At 41.4% G+C, this 24,868-nt stretch overlaps 1 protein-coding gene across 1 annotated transcript in view; it reads left to right on the top strand.

Moving 5' to 3' along the window:
* Window positions 1-24,868, top strand: part of LOC109923841 (myosin-binding protein H-like) — a 44,648-nt gene that overhangs the window by 320 nt on the left and 19,460 nt on the right. Inside the window, exons 2-6 of the mRNA XM_048612129.1 lie at window positions 583-717; window positions 12,487-12,654; window positions 13,731-13,819; window positions 22,804-22,999; window positions 24,531-24,670. Coding sequence (XP_048468086.1) covers window positions 583-717; window positions 12,487-12,654; window positions 13,731-13,819; window positions 22,804-22,999; window positions 24,531-24,670 — 728 coding nt within the window. The remainder of the gene's footprint in view (window positions 1-582; window positions 718-12,486; window positions 12,655-13,730; window positions 13,820-22,803; window positions 23,000-24,530; window positions 24,671-24,868) is intronic.

Genomic DNA, 24,868 nt, shown 5'->3' with positions numbered 1-24,868 from the left:
GGGGGGGGGGGGGGAGGGAGAGGGAGGGGGAGGGGGGGGGGGGGGGGAGAGCGAATGATTGGGATAGTGAGTGGGGGGAGAGCGAGTGATTGGGATAGTGAGTGCGGAACGTGGGTGTGTGAGTGAGTGTTTGGGATAGTGCGTGGGTAAGGTGCGTGAGTGAGTGTTTGGGATAGTGCGTGGGTAAGGTGCGTGAGTGGGGTTGAATGTGGGTGAGTGGAGAATGAGTGAGTTGGGGGTAAGTGGGTGAGTGGAAGGTGAGAGGGTTTGAGTGGATGGGGGTTAGTCAACATAGGGTCATTGTCACGATGGAACACTTGCTCTATGTCTCTCTATAACTGTTTCTAACTCTATAAGTATCTGTCTCTATAAGTTTCTCTACCGTGTTATCCCTATGTCTATCTCCTGCTCTGAACTTTGATATGTCTCTTGACCTGTTGCTGTAGGATCAAATAATCTCTCTGTTATCATCTGCTTATATAAGTTTGAGTTGAGTGTCTGGAAAACTGTGTGCCTCTCACCACCACTGAGCTGTTCCCTACTGTGTTACGGTCTCTTAAACTGTGCTGTCCTCTCTTGTAGTACCTGAAGGGCAGCCTATGGATCTGGCTGTTGACGATGTGACTGGCACCTCGCTGACCCTCAACTGGAACCCACCCATGTACATTGGTCCTGCTGGGCTGGCAGGATACCTTGTGGAATATCTCAAGGAAAGCAGTGAGTCACACCCTCATTCCCTCCACACCAACTGACACAGATAATGCCTGTTCCACACCTTGGTTAATGGTCTGAGGTTTGCCAACATAACAAGCTGCAGACTAGACTGGGCAAAGGAAGGTGATAGGGACTTAGACTGGGCAAAGGAGGGCAGATGGAGGAGGAGCCTGTAGTGTGGGAGGGATCTGTAGTTAGGATTACGAGTTGGCACAGATCCAACACAGACTTGTGATTGTGCTAAGCCCATCACAGAGATCCATATCCATAAATTGCTGACAATGTCTTTGCTTGAAGCAGAATCCAGTTCAGTTGATGAGTGACGTCTTCAACTCCCTACTTTTAGACAGTGATTATGGAGCATAGAGATCTCAAAATTGTTTGATCTGGACTCCTTGCCTGAGTCATCTCACATTTGAGTCTGGACCTCAATCCAAATAAAGGTTAAACATTTAAATCAAACAAGCACATCATTAACCAGAAATAAGAAAATTTACTACAAATTAAAATTATTCCATTCACCTTCAGTCAAGGAATTGACTTACATACATTCGCCCAGGGTGTGAACTTGTTCTTCCTTGTGTACATGTGAATTGATGTTGATTCAGATGAATACTTTATGTACTGTAAGAGTTTCCGTTTACCTATATTTAGTGACCATCTGTCTCCAATCTGGAATTGTACATACAGCAACAGAGAAAACCACTACCAGGACAACAGGCAGAGTGGGATCATGAAGAGTTTATAAATACGTGGCAAATAGAATAAATCAACTGAATGAGAAGTAAAATTCAACTTAAGGGTGTGTGACATTGTGACCATCTCTGAGACTTGGCTACAAGATAGTCACAATTGAGAGATAAATTCTACAGGATATGTGTGCGTACAAAAGACAAAAAGGAAGAAAAGGAATATCGTTAAAGGACACTTAAATGGCGGTTGTAGTAGGGTTGAGCAGGCAGTAGAACGCTTTGGGTACTATTGATACATTGTAATGGAATGGAAGTTATTTACAGATCTCCTGATGACAGTGATGATGTAGCAGGATGCTTCAACATGGAGCTCAGAGAAGCTTACTACAAACATTTGAGCAGTTGTAATTGGAGAGTTTAATTTTCACATTGACTGGGGGAAACAGAAGAACATGAGTTCCAAAGGCAGCAGATGTCTGTGTTCAAAAGAGTTTTCTGATCCAAAACATTGAGACCAAGCTGTTTTAGACTTAGTGATGAGTAATCAGCTTGAATTAGTTAGTAATCCAACAGTCAGTAGCATCTGTTTGATAATAACCACCAGATGATTAAATTCTATATTTGGATTCCGAGGAAGACGATGAATCACAAACCAAGATTTTATACTAAGGTATGGTTCTTTTTGAAGGGATGAAGAAGGTTGAATTTTTTTGAAAGTAAAATACGAGACCATCGCTAGCACTAAAGGACGCAAGGTCTACTTGTGTCCTTCTGTTATGAACAATACATTGATATTTTGTGTGTTTAAAAGGGGAGACTTAAAGAATAATGTTTGAATGCTGGTGCTAGAGACTCTAGAGATGTGTTTGACTGTATGTAATTTTAATGGAGTTTTACAACTCTTGCACTGAAGGGTGGCGGGGAGGGGCTTGAAGTTTAATGCATTTAGGAAAAAAGGAAACGACTGTGCTGATGCCTAGAGATAGGAGTCCACAAGAGACAGAAAAATCTAAACATTAGTGGGTGTGTGCCAGAGAAAGATTGCTGAAAATGGAGATTAGGGAACTCGTCTGGTTGCTCTGAGGTGTAAGTAGTTTAGAGAGTTTACACTGAATTAAGTGAGTTTGGCTTGCATTTGTCCCAGTGAAGTGTAACACTAAAACAATGTACTGGAAACCAAAGCCTGCTATTTCTAGAGTCATCAAAAAAAAACAGACCAGGTTTCTTTTACTGAACAAGAATCACTATTTGCAAAAGTAATCTGACTCTGGCTACAGATTAATCAATTATATATTATCAGCAATGATGCTCCTAATTAAAACTCTGATCCCCTAATAAATTCCCGCTTACACACACACATAGCCACACCAGCTTAAATAGGTTTTGGACATGGAAGAAAGATTTAGCAGTCCTTGTCTCCATGTTCGGTGGTTGAGCTGATCATTATGACTCCTGTGCTGTCCAGCAACTTGATTTGGTCACCTACCTCCAGATGGTCCCACTGCTCGGTGAGAGACACAAGGTGCTTGGTTTGCTTATTTTAAAAAAGTCTCAATTATCTGTTAAAAGTCACTGCTTACAACTATTGTTGCATGAAAAATAAACTGGTTTTCTTCAAGTTTACAGTGAGTTTGTACTACAGAGAACAGAGCGACCTCTCCTGAGCTGGGGAAGAACTAAACACTTCCTCTTTTTGACATGTTCTCAGCTCCAAGCTGTTGAGTTACCTGAGAACCAATCTCACACAGTAATTAGCAGGCAAAAAGTCTATCATCAATAGCTGGTCACTAGTCCATAGACCTGTCAACTTTTTGTTGCCAGCAAAACCTGCATCACTATACTCCCAGGACCGCAAGTTGTCTGCAGCTCAGTTGCTACTTGTTCAAACCGTGTAAACACCATGGGAATCAGGTTATTTGCTTTCAAATCATACAACTATCCTCTCAAACTCTAGTTTTTAAAACTGCTCTCTCATTTCAGTTCACAGTTTAAAAAAAAAACATAAAATGTCATGGCAGGCCAGGCAGCATCAGAGGAGCAGGAAAATTGACATTTCAGGTTGGAACCCTTCTTCAAAAATGGCTTCACAGTGGGGTTATAACTCACTTGGAGATAGTAATAACTGCCGATGCTGGAGTCAGAGATAACAGTGTGGAGCTGGAGGAACACAGTAGAAGGGTCCTGACTCGAAACATCAACTTTCCTGCTCCTCTGATGCTGCCTGGCCTTCGGTGTTCCTCCAGCTCCACACTGTTATCTCTGACTCCAGCATCGGCAGTTCTTACTATCGCTCGACATAAAATGTCATGGTCCTTGCATTAGGTATCTCCAGAAGATATACATCAGCTGAAGGTAAAAGAATCAAAGGAATTTGCTTGCAGTAAATTGGTTCCAACCACGCTGACAAGAAGCATTGGCTTGGAGATTGAGCAAACTGTTCACCAGAGGTTTGATGTTTGTAGGGATATTACTAAGATAACAGGAATAGTGAAAATTTGAATTAGTTCCTGATGGAATTTTCTTTCATTCATTCATGGGACATTGATTTTACTGGCTGGACCAGCATTGCCCATCCCTAGCTGGCCTCGAAGGTGGTGGTGATCTTCCTTCATGAAGTAAATATTCCAGGATTTTGACTCAGTGACACTGAAAGAACTTCCAAGTCAGGGTAGTGAGTGGTTTGGAGGGGAACTTGCAGGTGATGGTGTTCCTGTGTATCTGCTGCCCTTCTAGATGAAGGAGATTTGAGAGTTTGGAAAGTGCTGTCTAAAGAACCTTGCTGAATTTCTGCAGTGCATCCTGTAGTTGGTACACTGCTGCTACTGATCATCGTTTGTGGACGTAGTGGATGTGGTGCCAATCATGTGGCTACTTTGTCCTGGATGGTGCTAAGCTTCTTGAGTGTTATTGGAGCTGCACCCATTCAGGCAAGTGGGGAGTATTCCATCACATTCCTGACTTGTGTCTTGTAGATGGTGGACTGGCTTTGGAGAGTCAGGAGGTGAGCTACTTGCTGAGAGTTCCTAGTTTCTGACCTGCTCTGGTAGCCACAGTTGAGTTTCTGGTCAGTGTTACCTCTCAGGATGTTGACTCACTCTCAGGATGTAACTGTCACTCTCCACCCTCTCAACCTCAGCTCCATTGATGTAGATGGGGTCATGCTCTCCTCCCTTCTTTCAGAAGTCAATAGTCAGTTCTTTAGTTTTGCCGACATTGAGAGAGAGGTTGTTCTCATTGCACCACGCCACCAAGCTCTCTATCTCCTTTCTGAATTCAGACTCATCATTGTTTAATATCCGTCTTACCATGGTGGTGTCATCAGCAAAATTGTAGATGGCATTCATTTGAAATTTAGCAACACAGTTGTGGGTGTACAAGGAGTACAGTAAGGGTCATTAAATGTCAAAAGATGATGGTTAGATTGCCTCTTATGGGAGACAGTTATTACCTGACACGTGAATATTACTTGCCACTTGTTAGCTGAAGCCTGGATATTGTCCAGGCCTTGTTGCATTTGGATATGGACTGTTTCAGTATCTGAGGAGTTGCAAATGGTGCTGAACATTGTGCAATCATCAGAGAATGTTCCCACTTCTGAATTTAAATTGGAGGGAAGGTCATTGATGGAGCCGCTGATGATGGCTGGACCTAAGACATTACCCTGAGGAGCTCTTGTGGCCCTCTTGTAGTACAAGGTTAGTGTCCCTAACCCTGGACAGGGAGGTCTTGGTTCAAGTCCCACAAGTTCGAGAGGCGTGCAATAACAATCCTGAGCAGGTTGATTAGAAAATTAAGTTAATTTTTTAAATAAAACTGAGGAACTCCTGCAGAGATATTCTGGAGCTGAAATGACTAACCACCAATAACCACAACCATCTTCCTCTAAGCCAGAAATAACACCCCATGATATCCATTGGTTCCAGTTTTGCTAGGGGTCCTTGATGCCACACTGAGCCAAATGCAGCCTTAATGTCAAGGGTTGTCACTCTCACCTCACCTCTGGAATTCAGCTCTTTTGTCCATGTTTGAACCAAGACTGTAATGAGGTCAGGAGCTGAGTGGCCCTGGCGGAACCCAAACTGGGCGTCACTGAGCATGTTATTGCTGAGCAGGTACTGCTTGATAGCCACTGTTGATGCCTTCCATCTTTTCATTAATGATCAAGAGTAGACTGGGTCAGTGTTTTCCCCACTTGTTGGTTCCCTTGCCACCTGCCACAGACCCAGATTAGCAGCTATGTCCTTTAGGACTCGAAGAGGTCAATCAGTACTGCTGCTACCAAGCCACTCGTGATGGTGACATTGAAATTCCCCATGCAAGTATATTCTGGACGTTTGCCAATGCTTCCTTTATAATCAGCAGGATGTTTCCCTCTATCTAGTTTACTTGAAGCTGTGAGACTTCATGGGGTCTGGAGTTAATGTTGAGGACTCCCAGGACAACTCCCTCTTCACTCTATACCACTGTCCTGCCACCTTTGCTGGGTCTGTCCTGTCGGTGGGACAGGACATATCCAGGGATGGTGATAGTGGTGTCTGGGATATTGTCAGTCTGTCTGTCTGTAGGTGTGGTTCTATGAAAATGACTATTTTTGGCTGTTGCTTGACTAGTCTGTGAGACAGCTGTCCCTATAACCCCCCAAGATATTAATGAGTAGGATTTTTCAGGATCAACTAGCCTTAGTCAATGCCAGGTGGTCCATCTAATTTGATTTCTTTTTTCCTTTCTAGTGACTGTTACAACTGAGTGCCTTGCCCAGCCATTTTAGAGTGCAGTTGAGAGTCATTGACATTGTTGTGGCCCTAGAGTTATATACATGCCAGACCAAGTTAAGATGACAGTTTCCTTCCCTAGTGGACTTCAATGAACTTGATCAGTTTAATTGACAATCAACAGTGGTTTCATAGTCATCATTAGACTTTTAATTCTTGATTTTTATCAAATTCAAATTCCACTATCTGCCACAGTGGGATTTGAATGCAGTCCCCAGAACAATACCTGGGTCTCTGGATTAACAGTCCAGTGAACAATCACCTCTCCGTTAACGAAATTTTTTCAAACTTTTTGTCAAGGATAATTTAGTTGATGTTTTTCCTGTTTTAATAACTGCTTCTTTTTTCGTGTTAATAGCACTCTGGCAGGCTGTTGTGAATCTGTCTGTAACTGACGTGTTTTTTTTAAGAAAGAAATTTGTGGCATTTCAAGTTAAGTTTCAGTCTCACTTCTGAGTTATCCAGCATTGAAATCATCTGGCTTCACAACAAACTCTGGGCTCATCAAGGATCAAAAAATCTTGAATTTAAGAGGATTAGTGAATCGTGAAAGAGATGGGTATGCAGAGGTACCGAAAATAGGAACAGGAGATGCTGTGAAGTAAATTATACGGATTGGAATTTTAAGGCTTTGACTATGCTAAGACTTTTTTTTCTAGAAGTAAAAGATGTAATAGTGGAGTATTTGAAATCTTTGAGAAGTTAACCTGAGAGAGTTTTCAGATGAATTGAAGGTAGACATAAAAGTAGGTCAAGGATCCTGTGATTACTCAGCATTTGAACTTAAAGGGTGAAAAGCCTGAAATTGACATGTCACAGCTAGATTTAGGTACAACTTAGTCACAAATGAAGAAAAAAATTGAATTGGAGAGTTAAAAAGAGAAATGGAAAGGGAGGAGAAAGGAAACTAAAAAGAGAAATCAAAATATAAAAGCTTGAATTATAGTCATAGAGATTAACAGCATGGAAAGAGACCCTTCGGTCCAACTTGTCTATGCTGACCAGATATCCTAGATAAATCTAGTCCCATTTGGCAGCATTTGGCCCATATCCCTCTAAACTGTTCCTATTCATGTACCCATCCAAATGCCTTTTAAACGTTATGATTGTACCAGGCTCCACCACTTTCTCTGGCAGCTCATTCCATACACGCACCATCCCCTGTGTGAAAATGTTACCCCCTCAGGTCCCTTTTAAATCTTTCTCCTCTCACCTTAAACTTATGGCCTCTATTTTTGGACTCCGTTACCCCAGGGAAAAAACCTTGGCTATTTATCCTATCCATGCCTCTCATGATTTTATAAACTTCTGTAAGGTTACCCTTAGCCTCAGATGCTGTAGGGAAAACAGTCCCAGTCTACTCAGCCTCTCTGTGTAGCTCAAACCCTCCAACCGTGACAACGTCCTTGTAAATTTTTTCTGGACCCATCCAAATTTCACAACATCCTTCCCATAGCAGGGAGAACAGAATTGCATGCAGTATTCAAAAAGTGGCCTAACCAATGTCCCATACAGCCTTAACAGAACCTCCCAACTCCTATACCCAATGCAATGACCAATAAAGGCAAGCATACCAAATGCCTCCTTCACTATCCTGTCTACCTGCAACTCCACTTTCAAGGAACTATGAACCTGCATGCCAATTGGCAAGAGAGAAGAAAAAAATCGAAGTGGGAAAGCTTGAATGAGTGAGAGACAGTGAGACCTCTGACAACAGGACCTAGCTGGAGAAAAGCTTATAGTAAAAGAAGAAAAAAGAGGTGGTGGCTCGGGATGATTCTGATTGCACTGAGAAATTTTATTTAACTAGAAATTTTGGTTTAGTGCCCTAAATTTACTGAGGATTAAGTTGAAAAATATGTACTTAATTTGAAAAGCTGTGAAGTTGAATGACCAAAAAGATGCTCGGACCTTCGTGTTACCTGAAAAGTGCAGCTATGAAAGTGTACACCAGTCTGTCAGACAGCTGTTTGTAGATTATGAAACTGTCAAAGGGACAATACTCAATGCTATGTGCTTGTCTCTTAAGCATTTCTATTAAAGTTTAAGACTATAACAAAGCAATCTAATCAGTCACATGTAGAATTTGCAAGAGAAAAACAAATGTAGGATCAGTGGTTTCAGTCACAGAAGTTAGGAAGAAATTTTGAGAACATTAGAGAAATCATGATTATGACAGACTTCCCAAATTGGTCAGATGGGAATCAACCAGGAAGCTGGAGGAAGAGAACATTTGGGGATGGAAAGGGTGTTTGTTTTAGGGAACAAACAGAAGAATGCCAAAATAACAAAAAGGCAGGAAACCTAAAAGTATTGCAAAGAATATCCCATGCTTCCATTTTATTAAGACTCGTTGTACTAAAACCAATTTCTGGAAATTAAGTGAAAGACCTACTGCAGGCTCAGGATAGTGAAGAGAATACTTCCTTGATTATTAGTAAAGAGAGTCAGACAACTGGTGGTTCTGGATACCTTATCTCAAAGAGAGATGCGTTCTTTTACTCATCCAACACAATAAATAAACCAGTTATGGAAAGGGATCAAGATTTTGTTGATGAAAGAGGCATTTGCTTACTCTTTTTATAAGGGAAGAAACCAATAAAGATATCGAGATGCTGGAGCAAGTCAGTCACTGATGCTGGCTGATGATTCAACTTCCCTTCCATAGGGACAAATGAAGCAAAAAGTACAGTGAAATAGACAGATTATAAATAGTTGCATTGTATAGAGTTGGATTAAAGAGTGACTCAGTGAATGGAACAGCTGTAGTGGAGTAGTCTATCAAATCTCTAGAGAAGGAACTGACTTAACTTGGGGAATGACCTGCTTCATAAATATGAGCCTCACCAAGTGTCTTGGGGGAGCCAGTGGAAGTGAAAGGAACTCTAATGTTCCAGGAGAACTATCCTGGATTGTTTCCTGACTCTGTTTTGACTGGATCTCAAAATTAAACAGGAAGACTAAGTAAAATAGAGGTAGTGCTAAGAGAGGATCATGATTTAAAGGAAAATGAAAATGCCACTTAAAAAATATCTTTTCACTAATTTTCCTGATGGGAGATGTTAAAAACAATTTAGAATTTTAAATGTAATTTGCATTATGTTTTGAGTGTTAAGAGGGGGAGCTTTCAGTTTTCTGTCTTGAGTTATTTTTGTGGGCTTCATGTTGAGGAGTCTGGAGGCCTCTTTGTTTGCATGCATTATTAATTATGATGTTATACAAAGCTTGCACTGAGGAGATTAGGTTTGAAGTTTAGTGCATTTTTTTTAGAAAGAAAGAACTGTGCTGTTGTCGAGTGACGATGTCCAGGATAACACAGACAGAAAGATCCAGAAAGTGCCAGAGAAAAAGACTGCTGAAAGCTGAGTTCAGGGAACATATGTAATTGCTTTGAAGTTAAAGTAACAGTGAGTTCAGTTTTCAGTCACTCTGAGGGAGTGATACCAGCTAAGGGAAGAGCATCTAATGAATGTGCAGAAATTCACCAGCAAGATACCAGTTGCACCTATGAGAGCCTGAACAAGAAGCCTTGGTGTGCAGATAGTGGTATCTCTTCACTGGAGGCTTGGTGCTTGTAAGAATATTGCTAGGATGAAAGGAATAGTTTGAATTCAATTCATTTTCTGATGTCAGTAATGAAATCTTTCCAACTTTTTAGTCAAGTCTAATGTAATTCATGCTTTTCTTGTTAAATAAGCATTTTATTCTTTATTTAAAAGCACACTGGCAGATTTTTGTGAATGTGTTCAGCAACTGACCTCCATGTTTTTTTGGGAGGGGGTGTGTTTAAAAAATGTGGTAAGAGGATATCAATGATACAGTGTGTACATGTATATCGCGAGGCCAAGGATGGTTAGGGATGCTGTTGGCTACCTAATGACTGGTGTAGATGTTTTGTAATTGGAAAGCAGGAAAATACAGACATGCAGTAAATGATGAGGTTAAAATGCCAAGTATCACCATAAATGAAGAAGTTAAAATGCTAAAAGTATAGGGAAAACAAAATAAATCAAGGTCTAAGTAGTATTAATTTAATTAAAGTAATGGTGATGGAGCAATTAATAAGATTTTGCAAATAGACAAATCTCCAGCACCTGATGCTTTCCAACCTACGATGTTGAGCAAAGTGAATGAGTAAATTTTCAAGATCCTTTCAAAACCCTCCTGATTCAGAAAGTGTTCCCTTAGATTGACAGTCACCAATCTCATTCCCTATGTTAAGGTGGATATGTGAGATGTTGTCAGGAAATTACTACAGCCTGTTAGAGTCAGAGTATTTCAGTAATCAAACAATTCAAAACAGATCCAAGAGAGGCAGTGTGAATTGTAAAGGGTAGGCCATGTGTAAAGAAGCAATGTTTAACTTTTTGAAGAGCTAACTATCATGATAGAGAAAGGAGTGATGGGAGTGACTAGGAATGTTATTCATATGGGTGCTCAGAAGGTACTCAACTAGAATTCCTGCAAAAAACTTAATAATAATGAGTGTACAAGGTGGCAAGCTAATGATTTGGGGTTGTGCACTGGTTAGAAGATAGTGAGAGGGTTAATGTGTATGTACTCAATTTGGCAAGATGTGACTAATGGTGTCTCCCAGTGATCTGTTTTATTATTTTTATTATACTTATAAATAACTTGGGTGAATGAACAGAGAGCAGGAGGTCCATATTTGCTGATGACACTAACTTAGATGGCACAGTTAGTTGTGAAAATGAGACAGAAGGTTGTATGGGGACTATAAGGGAAAAATTGTGCAGGCATCCATTTAATACCTAAGAAAGTTGCCTCAGATAGTCCCAGCTGAGAACTTATGTCAAGAGTCTTTTAACACAGGGAGGCTGTGCATTGTGGCTTTCAAGGATCTGGCTGACCAAGACAGACACTCTCTATCCGTCCTGGATATATTCGAAGGATTGGCAGCCCAACCTGTTTGGCTGCATTGCAAGCACCCATTCCATGACCATTAAGTCTGGGAGTGGGCTTGAACCCAGACCTTCTGGCCCAGAGGCAGGGTCACTACTGATTACACCCCAAGAAAGCCTCTGTGATGAGACAGTGGGAACTGAGAGAAAATAAAGAGACATTTGGATTTCAATACAGAAATTGCAACAAGCTTGTGGACAAGTATGATGATTTAGAGTAGAAGGCTAATGGAATATTTTCACTTAATTCAAGGGAGTAGGAATACAAAAAAGTGGAAGTTACAGTTTATATGAAGTTCAGGCGAAGCTTTAACTAGAGTATGAGATCCTCTTCTGGTTACCGTACAATAGATTGGTGGTGAATGGGTTACAGTGCAAGTTCACCAGAATGCCCCTGGCCAAAAGGCTCGTGTTAAGAGGACAGGTTGTTTATTTCTTTGAGGAGCTTTAAGCGGCGATCTTGCTGAGGCTGAAGATGATTTAAGGCGGTATTAGAGGGGTGTAGAGAGAAACTGTTCCCTCTGTTGTGTGAGTTCAGATCGAGAATACCTTGAAGTTAGAGCCAGCCCAGACAGAGGTGATGTGAGGAAGAACATTTTCCTCAACAAATAGTAGAACTTTGGAACATTCTTCCCACTAATGCCTTCTTGATATTGGGGATCAACTGAAAATCTCACATCTGATATTGCTGTAACTTTGCAAGGTTTCTGGAGCCAAGACAGGTAGTTCTGAGGAAGGGTCACCAGACTCGAAATGTTAACTCTGTTTTTTTTCCCTTCACAGATGCTGCCAGACCTGCTGAGCTTTTCCAGCAACTTTGTTTTTGTTCCTGATTTACAGCATCCGCAGTTCTTTCGGTTTTTATTTAGGTAGAAAGTTAAGTCAGTATTGATCTAACTGAATGGTGGCACTGGTTTAGGATACTAAGTGATGACTGCTAATTTTCCTAAGTAATTGTCACTAATCATTTGGGACTGTGTGCGCGTGTGTATCGTGACTGTCTGTAGCTTGGGACTGAAAACTCACCAAGTATAATCATTACTTGCTGTCGATTTCCTGGATATCTTTTGTTGCGCTCTTAACTACATGAGACTAAGGTTTCCAAATTGTTTCTAAACAGAACTTCAGATCAAAAGCCTGACACACTTCTAAGATAACAAAAACAGAAATTGCTGGCAAAACTCAGTAGGTCTGGCAGTTTTTGTGGGAAGAAAGCAGAATTAATGTTTCAAGTCCAGTGACTCTTCTTCAGTTCTGAAGATGCTGCCAGAATGGCTGAGTTTCGCCAGCAATTTCTGTTGTTGTTTCAGATCTCCAGCATCCACAAGTTCTTTGTTTTATTTTATACTTCTAAGGTGATCTGTTGATTTTGTTTTTCTTTTTAAGCTGAAACCTGGGTTGCTGTGAATAAGGAAGTTACCACAAAAACTGTTTTGGTGATTAAAAACCTGACTGAAGGTGACAAGGTGCAGCCTCGGGTTAAAGCAGTTCATGGTGACGGTGGAATAGGCACTGCTGTCTTTCCAGACTCGGTGCTAGTCAGGCAGCCCATTGGTAAGTGAAGAGTTAACTAGTAATTGAATTAGAGATGAAAACATTCCTGAGCAGAGCGACTGGGAGGGTGTCACATTTCCCCGTTCCCAGCAGACTGATAATGACAAGTGTTAGTATGTACAAAAAATTCCTGGCAGATTCCTGAGTCAGGGAAAAAAATGTAATCTCAGCTGTGTCAAAGGACGTCTGGACCTCAACAATTTAAGTATTCAATGTGGAACTGCATGGCAATTTGCAAAGAACGCCTCTATTACTTATGAACCTACTGCCATCAATAATGAACATTATCGTGTTGAACCTACCGTGGATTGAGGAGCTGCTTATTCTATAATGTACATCCCAATTTAATAATCTACAACCCAATCCAATAACTTAGATTCATCTTGAGTATTTCACCTTACATTCAGTGAACGTGCTGGGCTTTGAGCACATTCTGACAGATTTAGTCTCTTTACTTTTTAATTTGAAGGCTTGTTTTTGAAATTGAGTCACCAAAGTGGAATGCAGATTCCCATTCTTTGAGATTTCTAATTTAGTAGCAAATCCATTGCATTAAAACCATTCAAAGGAAAACTTAAACAGTTGCTTAACCTCAAACACATATGATTCTGTATTAATCTGACTTCTTGTCAGATGGCTTTCATGATGTGTTGTTGCAAGGTTTGCTACCCAGCATGTTAAAGCTCAGAAGAATTGAACATATAATCAAAGCCAACTTTCCAGTGCAGAATAAATGGAACGTGCGTTGTTGGAGGGCCAACCTTTTTTTGGATGAGATGTTCCACTGAGGCCATGCCCTCTCATGAATGTCAAGGATTTGAAGGCAGTTCTCCACAGCGTCCCATCTAATATTTTACCTTTGAGCATCATTGAAACAGAGAATCTGGTCATTGAAGTTATTGTTTGCAGGATATAGCGGCAGCCATGTTTCCTATATTACAACAGTGACAGCAATTGAAAGCATTTAATTGGCTGTACAGTGCTTTGGGATGATATGAGGTCATGAAGGGCACTGTAAAAATGCAATGCCTGTGACTGTGAGTTTCCACTTTTATTATTTTGTTTTTTTTTCATAGATCCTCCCAAAATCCGACTGCCTCGCAATTTGAGGGAAACCTTTATTAGGAAAGCTGGGCAGTCATTAAACCTGTCCATACCTATCCAGGTGAGTAATTGAGCCAAGGTCTGAGGTGTTACAATGAGGCTTTGTTACCACAACACAGACTGATTAGCATTGAGTGCATAATAGTTACAACCAACTCAGAAAGGCAACGCATCATAATAAACCCTTGGGTTAAAGATTAGTATCATTACGGCCTAAATTTGTTAAACCAGCAGCACTCACAGTCTATATAATTCAAGTTAAATCAGCAAACCTACTTTACATAATAAAATAAGCTTACACGAAAGAAAGTGGAAGTGACTTACTTAGCACTATCTGTTGATCCTAAATTCCTAACAGTTCAGTAAATATTCAGTTTGAGTTCATTATGCAAATCTACTAAATCCTTGACATTTATAACAATTTTATGTTTGCTTTAATATGTGTTTGTATAAAAGTTTTTTTGAAGTGTTCTTTCCACCTAATGACCATTTCTTTCACATACAAAGATGCAATATCAAATTCCTTTCAACCAATTCTTGTCAACAAATACATGAATTTTTAACATCATGAAATCGACTTCTCTCATTTCTTGACTCATTCTCTGTCCACTCTAAACCTGCTAAGGTCAATCTGAATTATAGTACAGACTTGGGGCCTAAGGGTGGAATGGTTGACTCCATTGTCTATAATAAGACCAGAAGAAATAGGAACAGAAATAGGCCATTCAGCCTTTCAAGCCTGATCCATTCACTTGGATCATGGCTGATCCAACATTCCTCACATCCACTTCCCTGCATTTTCTCCATAACCCTCAATCTCCAGTACTGTTCAAGAATCTATTTATCTTGGCCTTAAATGTACACAAGGACTCTGACCCCACAGTTCTCTGTGGCAAGGAGCCCCAAAGATACTCAATCCTCTGAGGAAAAAAAATCCTCCTCTTCTCAGTCTTAAATTGGCACCCATTTATTCTGAAACTGTGCCCTCTGGTCCTAAACTATCTCATGTCTAGACAGCTAACACATGGATGAATCAGATTAGTGCCAACAACACTGGGTTCGGTTGCTATTCTGGCTCAGGAACCTGCCTCCTTGCCCAATCCAGAGTAAAGGATTATGGTACTTTACCATAGTTAGGTGTGTGTAATCACCAAGGACCTGCCTTCAGGGATAGAACTGAAGAGGAAAGAATAGTGGCTTGTTCATTCATATTCACATCTCCAGGTTGAAGCCTGATGGGACGATCCAACAGGGAACCTTGGACAGATCATAAGTGGGACAGAGAAAGCTGACAGGCAAGTGAATGATTATTGTTACTGCTTCATGGAAGCAGATCGAAATACAACAATGTGTAGCCTGCTCCCCAGTGTAAGGGTTGTGTGTTCATCAGAGTAAGTCATTTGTAGGTTTTTTTTTCAACCCAATGAGTGGTAACATTGTACCACCAATAACCCTGCTCAGATTCACATCCTCATGGCTGAAACCTTCAGGAAACTTCAAGCCCTGTAACTATGGCAAACATCACATGATGGTAAGTGTAATCATCAAAAATTAGGTCAAAGAGTTTGGACTCTCCAAATCCATTCTCTCACTCTTCCAGATTGAATTCCATTTGGCACTTTTCTGTCCCCCAGACTGTGATTTTTCATTTATGTCTTCCTGCAGACAACAGCTTTCTTCCTCTCTCCTGATCACATCACTAATTTCCAAATCACTGACAATCTTTTCAATCATGTCATACAGTCATTTCAGCACAGGAAGAGGCCAATATGGCCATTTGAGCACATGCTAGCTCCCTGCAGAGCAATCCAGTCAGTCCCATTCACCCCCTTTATTCATGTAACCCTGAGCGTGTATTTCTTCTAAAATCATGGAATCATTCCACGTCTGCCACTGCCTCAGGCAGCGAATTCCAGGACATTAACACTCAGTGTGGGGGAGAAAGGTTCTTCCTCCTTGTATCTCTTGCCCCAAATTTTACATTTTTTCCCACAATCCTAGTTCCATGGGAGCAGCTTTGTTGACCTTATCCAAGCCTGTCCTAATCTTGTACACTTCTGTCAAACCGCAGTTTCCTTTGCTACAGGGAAAACAACCCCAGCTTCTCTAACCAAACCTTGTAACAAAAATCTTTCATCCCTGGAACCACTTGAGTAAATCTCTCTGTGCACACTCTGAAGAAGCGTCTCAACCTTTCTAAAGTGTGATAACCAGAACGGGACACAATAATGTGGTTATGTCCTGACCAGAGTTTCATTAACGTTTCGCATAACATCCTGTTTTTATACTCAATACCTCTATTCATGATGCTTAAGATCCCATATTCTTTAAGTGATGAGCTTCAAGATATCAGAAATATGGATGTGGGCGTAAATTAAATTTAATAGAAAGTTGTGAAGAGATACATTTTTGTAGGAAAAACACAGACAATATAAAATAAAGAATACAATTCAAAAGGGAAGGCAGGTGCAGAGCGACCTGGACGTTTTTGTACATTAAACATTGAAGTGAGAACACAAGTTGAGAGTACAGTTGATAAAATGTACAGTATCCTGGGTATTATCCTGGGTTTAACATTAGGAGCATAGTGTATAAAAGCAAGAGGCAAACTTGTTGAAATCTGGTTCAGCCTCAGGCAGAGAATTGTATTCTGTTCTGGGATGACTTCAGAAATGATATATAGACAAATAGGGATAGTGCAGAAAAGTTTTTACAAAAATTATGCCAGATGGAGTTACTTTAGGGATGTGGATGGATTGAAGAATTTGGACTGTTTACCTTGGAGAAGTGAGAGGGGATTTGATTGAGATTCTCAAAACTAGCAGGAACCTGGACAGAGCAGGTCACAAGAAGCTGTTCTCTTTGGTGCAAGGGTCAAGAATAAGAGGACACAGGTTGAAGGTGGTAGTTAAAAGAAGCAACAATTAAATGAGGAAAAGTCTTTTTCTCGTAACATGTTGTTATGAGTGTGGCTTAGGTAGATTTAACTGAAATTTTCGAAGGACAGTTGGAGATTTATGAGGGAGAACATTTGTAGGGCTTTGGGAAGTGCTGAGAAATGGGATCAGGTGATTTTCTTTTGCAGTACACAGGCACAGTCTTAATGGACTCAGTGGCCTCCTCTGCTCTGTAACCATTTTATGATTCTAATTACTCTCTCTCAATATTTCCTCCAACCTAAAAATAACAACACACACGAACCGCAACCCACTTTGTCACTGTAGTGATTATAACAAGGTCAGCCAGGTGGACCTCATAAAATATATGTTCCTTGATTGGTGCTGTTAATCTGGTCCAATCAGGGAGCCCTGGCTGACAGATGTAAACAGGAGTGTCAGGGGTTCTGCTAACTCTGACAGCTGGCTCTGAAGAAGCTGGCCCAGTGTCAATTACAATGCACATGTAAATAAAGGGTGACTTGGTGACAGGGGTAACTTTTTCACACTGAGGGTGGTGCGTGTGGTGAAGGCTGGTACAATTACAACATTTAAAAGGCATCTGGATGGGTATATGAATAGTAAGGGTTTAGAGGGATATGGACCTGGGATATGGCTGGCAAATGGGCCTAGATTTTTACAGGATATTTGGTCAGCATAGACAAGTTGGATTGAAGAGCCAGTTTGCATGCTGTATATCTCTATGACTCAGGATGGCAACCTCTGTGGAGTTATTTAAGTCACCATGCACTTTTCTTTTTAAACTGTGCCATTAGACCTAATCTGTCTCTCTTTATCCCTTAACCCAAAGTACATCAGCTCACACTGCTCTGCGTTGAATTACATCTGTCATTTGTCTGCCCACTCTGAGCCTATCCATGTCCTGATGTCTTTGATTGGTATCATGCTTGCAGTTTGTTACATAAATTTAGCATCAGCAAATTTTGGAATGTTGCTCTGTATTCAAACAAAAAGCACTGGTCCTGGCAGTGGGGAACTTTGGGGAAAACAGTGGTATAACATGACTCTGTTTCTGCTCTCAAGGCATTTTTCTAATCCAAGCTGACACTGACTCTACCACAAGCTTCAATTTTGTTCAGCAGCTCTGTGTTATTATGTTAAATGTTTTTTTTTTAATCCATATAGACCACATCTGCCACAATGCCTTCATCAGCCTTCTGTTACTTTAAAAAAAATCCATTAGATTAGTCAAGCATGATCATCTTTTACAGATTCATGTCGACTCTTCTTAAATTAATTCAAACCTTACCAAGTTCTTGATGATTTTTCTCTAATTTATTCTTTCTGAAATGTATTTACCACATGATGTTTAAAGTGACCAACCTGTCGTTAGGAAAATCTTTGCTCCCTTTCTTGAACCAGGGTATCAAATTTGCCTTTCCACTTGTCTTGCACCCCGGCAAGAGACCAGAGGATTATGTCTAGCGCTTCCTCTATTTCCTAGTAATCCTGAGATACAAACTATCCAGAGCAGGATTAGCCACTTAAGGCATACACAGCCTTTCCAGTAACCCTGCTGATCAATATTCCTTCCATCTATTACCTCCATCTTTTCTGCTTCTACTGATATTTATTTATTTCCTCTTCCTCAGTAAACACTGACACAAAGTACTCAGTATTGTAACCATGCACTGTGCCTCTAACCATATATCACAATAGAATCCTTACATTGTGGAAGCAGGCTATTCACCCCATCGAGTCGGCACCGATCCCCTGAAGAGCATCCCACCCAGACTCACCCCCTGCCCTAACCCTGTAATCCGAGATATCCCATGGTTAATCCACCTAACCTACACATTCCTGGACACTATGGGCAATTTAGCATGGCCAATCCACCCTAACCTGCATTCCTTTGGACTGTGGGAGGAAAACGGAGCACCCGGAGGAAACACATGCAGACACGGGGAGAATGTGCAAACTCCACACAGACAGTCGCCCGAGGCTGGAATCCAACTCAAGTTCCTGGTGCTGTTGCTTTTTCCCATCTGAATTCTCCCTGCCTCTTATTACCTGCTAACTATTTATACACTGAAGATCGTTGGTTTCTTTTTTGCATTAATGGTCACTGTATTCTTTTATCCTGTCTGTGCAATTCTTTTACTCTTCAGTGGAGTCGAAGATGCATACAGCACAGAAACAGACCCCTTCGGTCCAACCAGTCCATGCCAAACATAATCCCAAACCAAACCAGTCCCACCTGCCTGTTCCTGGTCCATATCCTTCCAAACCTTTCCTGTTCACGTTCATGTACTTATCCAAATGTCTTTTGAACATTGTAACTGTACCCGCATCCACCACTTCCTCCGAGTTCATTCCACACACGAACCACCCTCTGTATAAAAACATGCCCCTTATGTCTTTTTTAAATCTCTCTCCTTTCACCTTTAATGTGCCTCCTAGTCTTGAAATTCCCCATCCTAGGGAAAAGACAACTACCATTAACTCTATCTATACCCCTCATCATTTTATAAACTTCTATAAGGTCGCCTCTCCTACTCGTCTCAACTTATTGTATTTGACCTAGTTCTCGCTTAAATTCACTGATGTGCAGCCTACTCCTTTTTACTGTTGTTTCAGATATATTCTCTATTCTATCATCCAAGAAGTCCTGGATTTTGGTTTCTTTGTCTTTCTGCCTTGTTGTAATGGACTTAGCCCGTACCTCGAACATCTCCTCCATAAATATCACTGTTGTGATAGGCATTTCCTTGTTAGTTTTTTGTTCAATTTCACTCTGATTAGATCCCTTCTCAACCCATTGAAGTTGTCTTCTTCCAATTTCAAAGTTAAACTTTAGATTGGTGCTTGCATGTCTCTATTACTAGTCTAAATGTATACAAGGATCAATCTTACCCAAGTGTTCCCCCACTGACACTTGCCCCTCTGAACCTACCTCATTTCCCAGCAGGAACATCCCTCGCAAGTATCCTCTTTCTGAGTTGGACTGGGAACACACTGAACAAGGAAGTTCGCTGAAAACATTTTAAAAATGCCATACTTTGTTTTCCCCTCTATCCTTCACTGTGCCCTAACATTAATTACTCAAATGTCAATTGGGTAAATCCCATCTCCCCCCATTTTTTTTGTATTTTTTGCATCTCTCTGTGATTTTCCTGCTGTCTTGGGTAGCTGAAAAAAAGGAAATACTGTGCAGGCTTTATAACTTGCACTCATCAGGACACATACAAGAATATCAAATTTATTTATACTGTTTCCCAATGTTGCCCTCCCTTCTCCTCCAATTCTGCAGCCTCACCATTCATTCGGTTCTTTCCTGCTATTTCTGTGTTTAGTGTTTGGCACTGGGTATCATCCAGCATCTGCTGTCTTTGATTTTTAATTTACTTTTAACTTCTTTCCTAGCTTTTTAAATTCTGTTTGCAGGACTTCCTCCTTTCATTGGACAAGTGCATCTTGTTTCTCACTCTCTCTTTCAGAATATTACATCCAATCAGTAGGCATCCTGGATTCAACTCTGTGACTCCAGGAATGTCTGTCTATTTCACCATCAAATCCCCATCACTATTTTGCTTTTCCAATTTTCTTCCCCGTGCCCCGGTACAACTGACCTTGCAAGGGGTGCTGTGGGCTCAGCTCTGGCTGAACTCTTAAAGAGGAACAATCAGTCTCTCCATCATTCAGAAGAGAAAGTGATGACCCCCACACTCCTTCCCTGATCTTTTGACTGTCTGGTAGTCATCTATTAGCCCTCTGTCTGCACATTCTTCAGCTACAAGATGACGGTCTCGAGAAACCTGCAGCGGATGTAGGTCTCGTCCTCATGGACACCAACTGCTGCCCATGTTCCCAAACCCAGAGCTGAAGCTCCTCCAACTGGTCCCACTTTCTGCAGATGTGCTTGCCCAGGATTTGGGGAGCGTCACCCAGAAAGTGTCTTTGACAGAACTCTGCCTCAATTGATTAGATCAGCAACTAAAGTTTCCAGAATGAAACTTTGTGACTCAAAATCTGAATCTCATTTGAATTAGAGGTAGTTTAAATATTTACACGTAACTTATCCTCACTACCCTTCCTTGTGATGTCACAACTTCCTCATCCAGGTTTACTCATCACTTTCTCAATTCCCTCCGTCTTTGTTTTCTGCCAATTCTGACTCCACCATCAATTTCAAACCTCGGGCCCCTCCTGTGGTTCTCTGCGCTCAGCAGATCTGTGCTTCGAGCCTCTCTGGTCTCAGATTGGTCTCTCCTTTACATTGGCAAGACTGGGAGACCACTTTGTGGAACCATTGAACTTTCTCCATAGGAATGGCCCTGACCTCCGCAGTTGTTTGCCATTTTAATAAGATACTTTCATGCTAACATTTCTGTCCTGGGCCTACTGCAATGTTCCAATGAAACACAACACCCAAGCTGAGGGACAACACCTCACTTTCTGCTTACCCACTTGCAGCCTCAAGATCTCAATATTGAACTCAAAAACTTCACCACACCACCCATCCCCCAACACCTCCATCCAATGCCATTGAGTCCTGCAGATCTACAGCACAAAAAAAAAGACCCTTTGGCCCATCACATCCATTCCAGTCAAAAATAACCATCTTACTGTTCTGATCTCATTTTCCAGCACTTGGCCCATAGCCTTGTATGGCCAGGCATCCCCAGCGCACATTTAAACACTACTTAAATGTTACGAGGGTTTCTGCCTCTATCACCCTTACAGGTAGTGAGTACCAGATTCCCACCACCCTCTGGGTGAAAAGATTTTTCTTCACATCTCCTCTAAACCTTCTAACCCTTATCTTAAATCTATGCCCTTGGTCATTAATCCCTCTAGCAAAGGGAAAAGTATTCTTCCTGTCTACCCAGTCTATGCCCCTCATAATTTTATACATCTCAATCATATTTCCCCCCTCCACCCCACCCCCACCCACCTAAGGAAAACAACCCCAGTCTGTCCAATCTCTGTCCATAGCTGCTGAGTTCCTCCTGCCTTCTGTGTTAGTTTTACCCGATGTGTACTGTCTGAAGTTTGACCTATACCCCAGACAGGTGTACACTTCTGTATCCTGGTCTTATTCCCGACCCTGCTCAGTTTTACGGAGGCTAGTGATTGTGACTCCTTTATAAAACTCTCCAGCCCAGGCAACATCCTGGTAAATCTCCTCTGCACCCTCTCCAGTGTATCACATCCATCCTATAATGTGGATTCCAGAACTGCACACAGTACTCTATCTGTGGCCTAAACAACATTTTATACAGTTCCAGCATAACCCCCCTTTTAAACTCTATGCCTCAGCTAATAAACTATATGCCATCTACCTATCCTGATACTTTAAGGCACCTGTGTACATGCAAGGAAAGGTCCCTCTGATCCTCAATGTTTCCTATGGTCCTACCTTCATGTATTCTCTTGCCTTGCTTGTCCTGACCCTACCTTGTACTTATCTGGATTAAATTACATTTGCCTCACATCAGCCCTTCTGACCAGTCCATCTATAACCTCCTGTAACCTAAGGTTATCCTCCTCCGTATTTACCACCCCACCAATTTTTGTAATACCTGCAAATTTACTGATCAACCCTCCTACATTCAAGTCTAAATCATTTACATAACCCACAAACAGCAAGGGCCCCAACACTGACCCTTGTGGGATTCCATTAAACATAGAGAATCCATTCTCTCTGTTTCACACCTTAATTCACACCCATTTCACATCTCTTTCTCAATCTCCACTATTAACAACCCCTTTGTCTTTTGCACTAAGCATTTGCCTCTCTCTAAAAGGTATTAAAAAAAATTAAACATCTTTCAGTTCTGAAGAGTCATACCAGATTTGAAATGTTAACTTTGCTTCTCTCCAATAAGCTGCCAAACCTGCTGAGTTCCTCCTGCCTTCTGTGTTAGTTTTACCCGATGTGTACTGTCTGAAGTTTGACCTATACCCCAGACAGGTGTACACCTCTGTATCCTGGTCTTATTCCCGACCCTGCTCAGTTTTACGGAGGCTAGTGATTGTGACTCCTTTATAAAACAATTCTAACACACCGTGACCAATCCACTCTCAGCAGCACCTGTTCTGTTCACTTCCGTCAATTAAAAACACATTTCTGGTCCACTGTCTTCAGGGCAATCCTCAACCTTCCATCACCTGGACAAAAGATGAGCAGCCTGTGGACCAGACACGTGTGAACACCCGGAATAGCCCCAGGGATACTATCCTATTCATCAGGAAACTGGAAAGAAAGGATTCGGGGAAGTACAAGCTGACAGCACAGACAGACACCCTGGTGGATGAAGTGGCCATTAACATCCAGGTTGTGGGTAAGCAAATATAGAATATTTAGAAATATCATCTGAATTAAAAGACAATTATTATAAATCTTCTGGACTTCTAAGTGGATTCAGGCAATGCATAGTAATATGATTGTGTCCATGTCAGAAGCTTTGTGGTTTCAGGTCCGAGTCCAGTAACCAAGCACAAAATTCAGGTTGACATTTGAATGAAGTGGGGCAATGCAGTGTACTGTCAGATGTGCCGTGGTTTGGATGAGATGTTACCCTGAGCCCTGTGTGCTCTGCAGTGAATGCAAATTTAAATTAAAATCCATGGCAGTTGTACAAAGAGCACCAGGGGCCATCTTGCTATAGTATCCTAACCAACATTTATCTCTCACCCAATATATTTGCAATACATGATTCGGTGACCATGTCACTGTAGGATTGATGTGCACAGACTGTATTTCCTTTACTTAACATCTCAAAAAATATTCTAGTGGCTTTCATGAAGTGATTAGGGTTGTCCAGACTGTGAAATGTGCTTTCAGAAATGTCTTTTCTTATTATTTTTCTGTAACTAACTATCAATTTTTGTTGAGCATGAAGAGGAATAGACAGATTAGACAAACCGGGCTCATTTTCCTCAGAGCAGAGGAGGTTGAGAGGGGACGTGATTGAGGTGTAAAAATAATGAGGGACATAGACAGAGTAGACAAGAACAGATGTTTCCCCTTGATGGAGGGATTGATGACTGGGGGCATAGATTTAAGGTTAGGGGCAGGGGGTTTAGTGGAGATGGGAGGAAAAGCTTTTACACCCAGAGGATGGTAGGAATCTGGAACTCTCTGCCTATAAGGGTGGTAAAGGCAGAAACCTTCATAACATTGAGGAAGTATTTAGATGTGCACTTGTGATGCCAAGGCAAACAAGGCTATGGGCCAAGTGTGGGGAAATGGGATTAAAATAGTTAAATGGTGGGTTTTATTTTGCCCACTGTAAGCTGAAGGACTTTTTCTGCACTGGAGACCTCTATGACTCTAACAGAACCAAAGTGGGTAAATACAGTTAGGATGCAGAAGATATGATCTAACTCTGAGTTCCAATCCCTTTGCAGCAAGTTGAGAAATTAAATTCTATTAAAGTTTGTAAAAGGGTGGCTGACAGGCTGAGATGGAAACGCTAGCCTAACCCATACTCTGGGAGATTTTTCAAGCCTCCCAAACTGAACATGTCAAACTTCACATGGGATTGAATGGAAGGGACCGTTGTCAGGGTGGTCAGGGGAACTGACCCACTCTGTGTTATTGCCCACATACCCAACTGGCAAGGACCAGAGTGCTCTGCCTTCTCATACACAGCCTGAAATGGCTGGACTGAAAGAGCAATGGATGGGATATCCTCCAGGATCCTCACCCTTAAAATCAGAAGCGTGACAACCAGGGAGAGGGGAAACTGTGGTGAGAAAACGTTCCATCCCAATGTTTAGCTGCTTTGCTTCCCAAAAGAGCCTGGTTACCACCTTAGAAACATGGTTTAAGACACCTCACTAATTGGGTAACCATGATTGACTTTGCAGAGAAACCTGGCCCTCCACAGAACTTGAAGATGCTCGACGTGTGGGGATTTAATGTGGCACTGGAATGGCAGCCACCCGCTGACAATGGAAATGCTGAGATCATTGGCTACACCATTCAGAAAGCTGACAAGAAAACAGGGGTAATTGGAGGCAACATCAATTTGATCCTCGTTAGGCACTGTTGTTTTCATTAATTGATCAGAGTGACAGAGGTGCCATAATATTTTCCATTCTAACGGAACCTCAACCTCAAACTTGCCTGCTGTTATTTTTCCCGGCCAAATTCTCATTCATCCTAAAAGTTAGTCTGGATGGGACTATTTGAGTTGAAGTTGCGC

Source organism: Rhincodon typus, chromosome 25, assembly GCF_021869965.1.
Source record: "Rhincodon typus isolate 14 chromosome 25, sRhiTyp1.1, whole genome shotgun sequence".
NCBI lineage: Eukaryota > Metazoa > Chordata > Chondrichthyes > Orectolobiformes > Rhincodontidae > Rhincodon > Rhincodon typus.
Note: the sequence above shows the minus strand (reverse complement) of the source record. Positions and strands in the feature narration are given on the sequence as shown.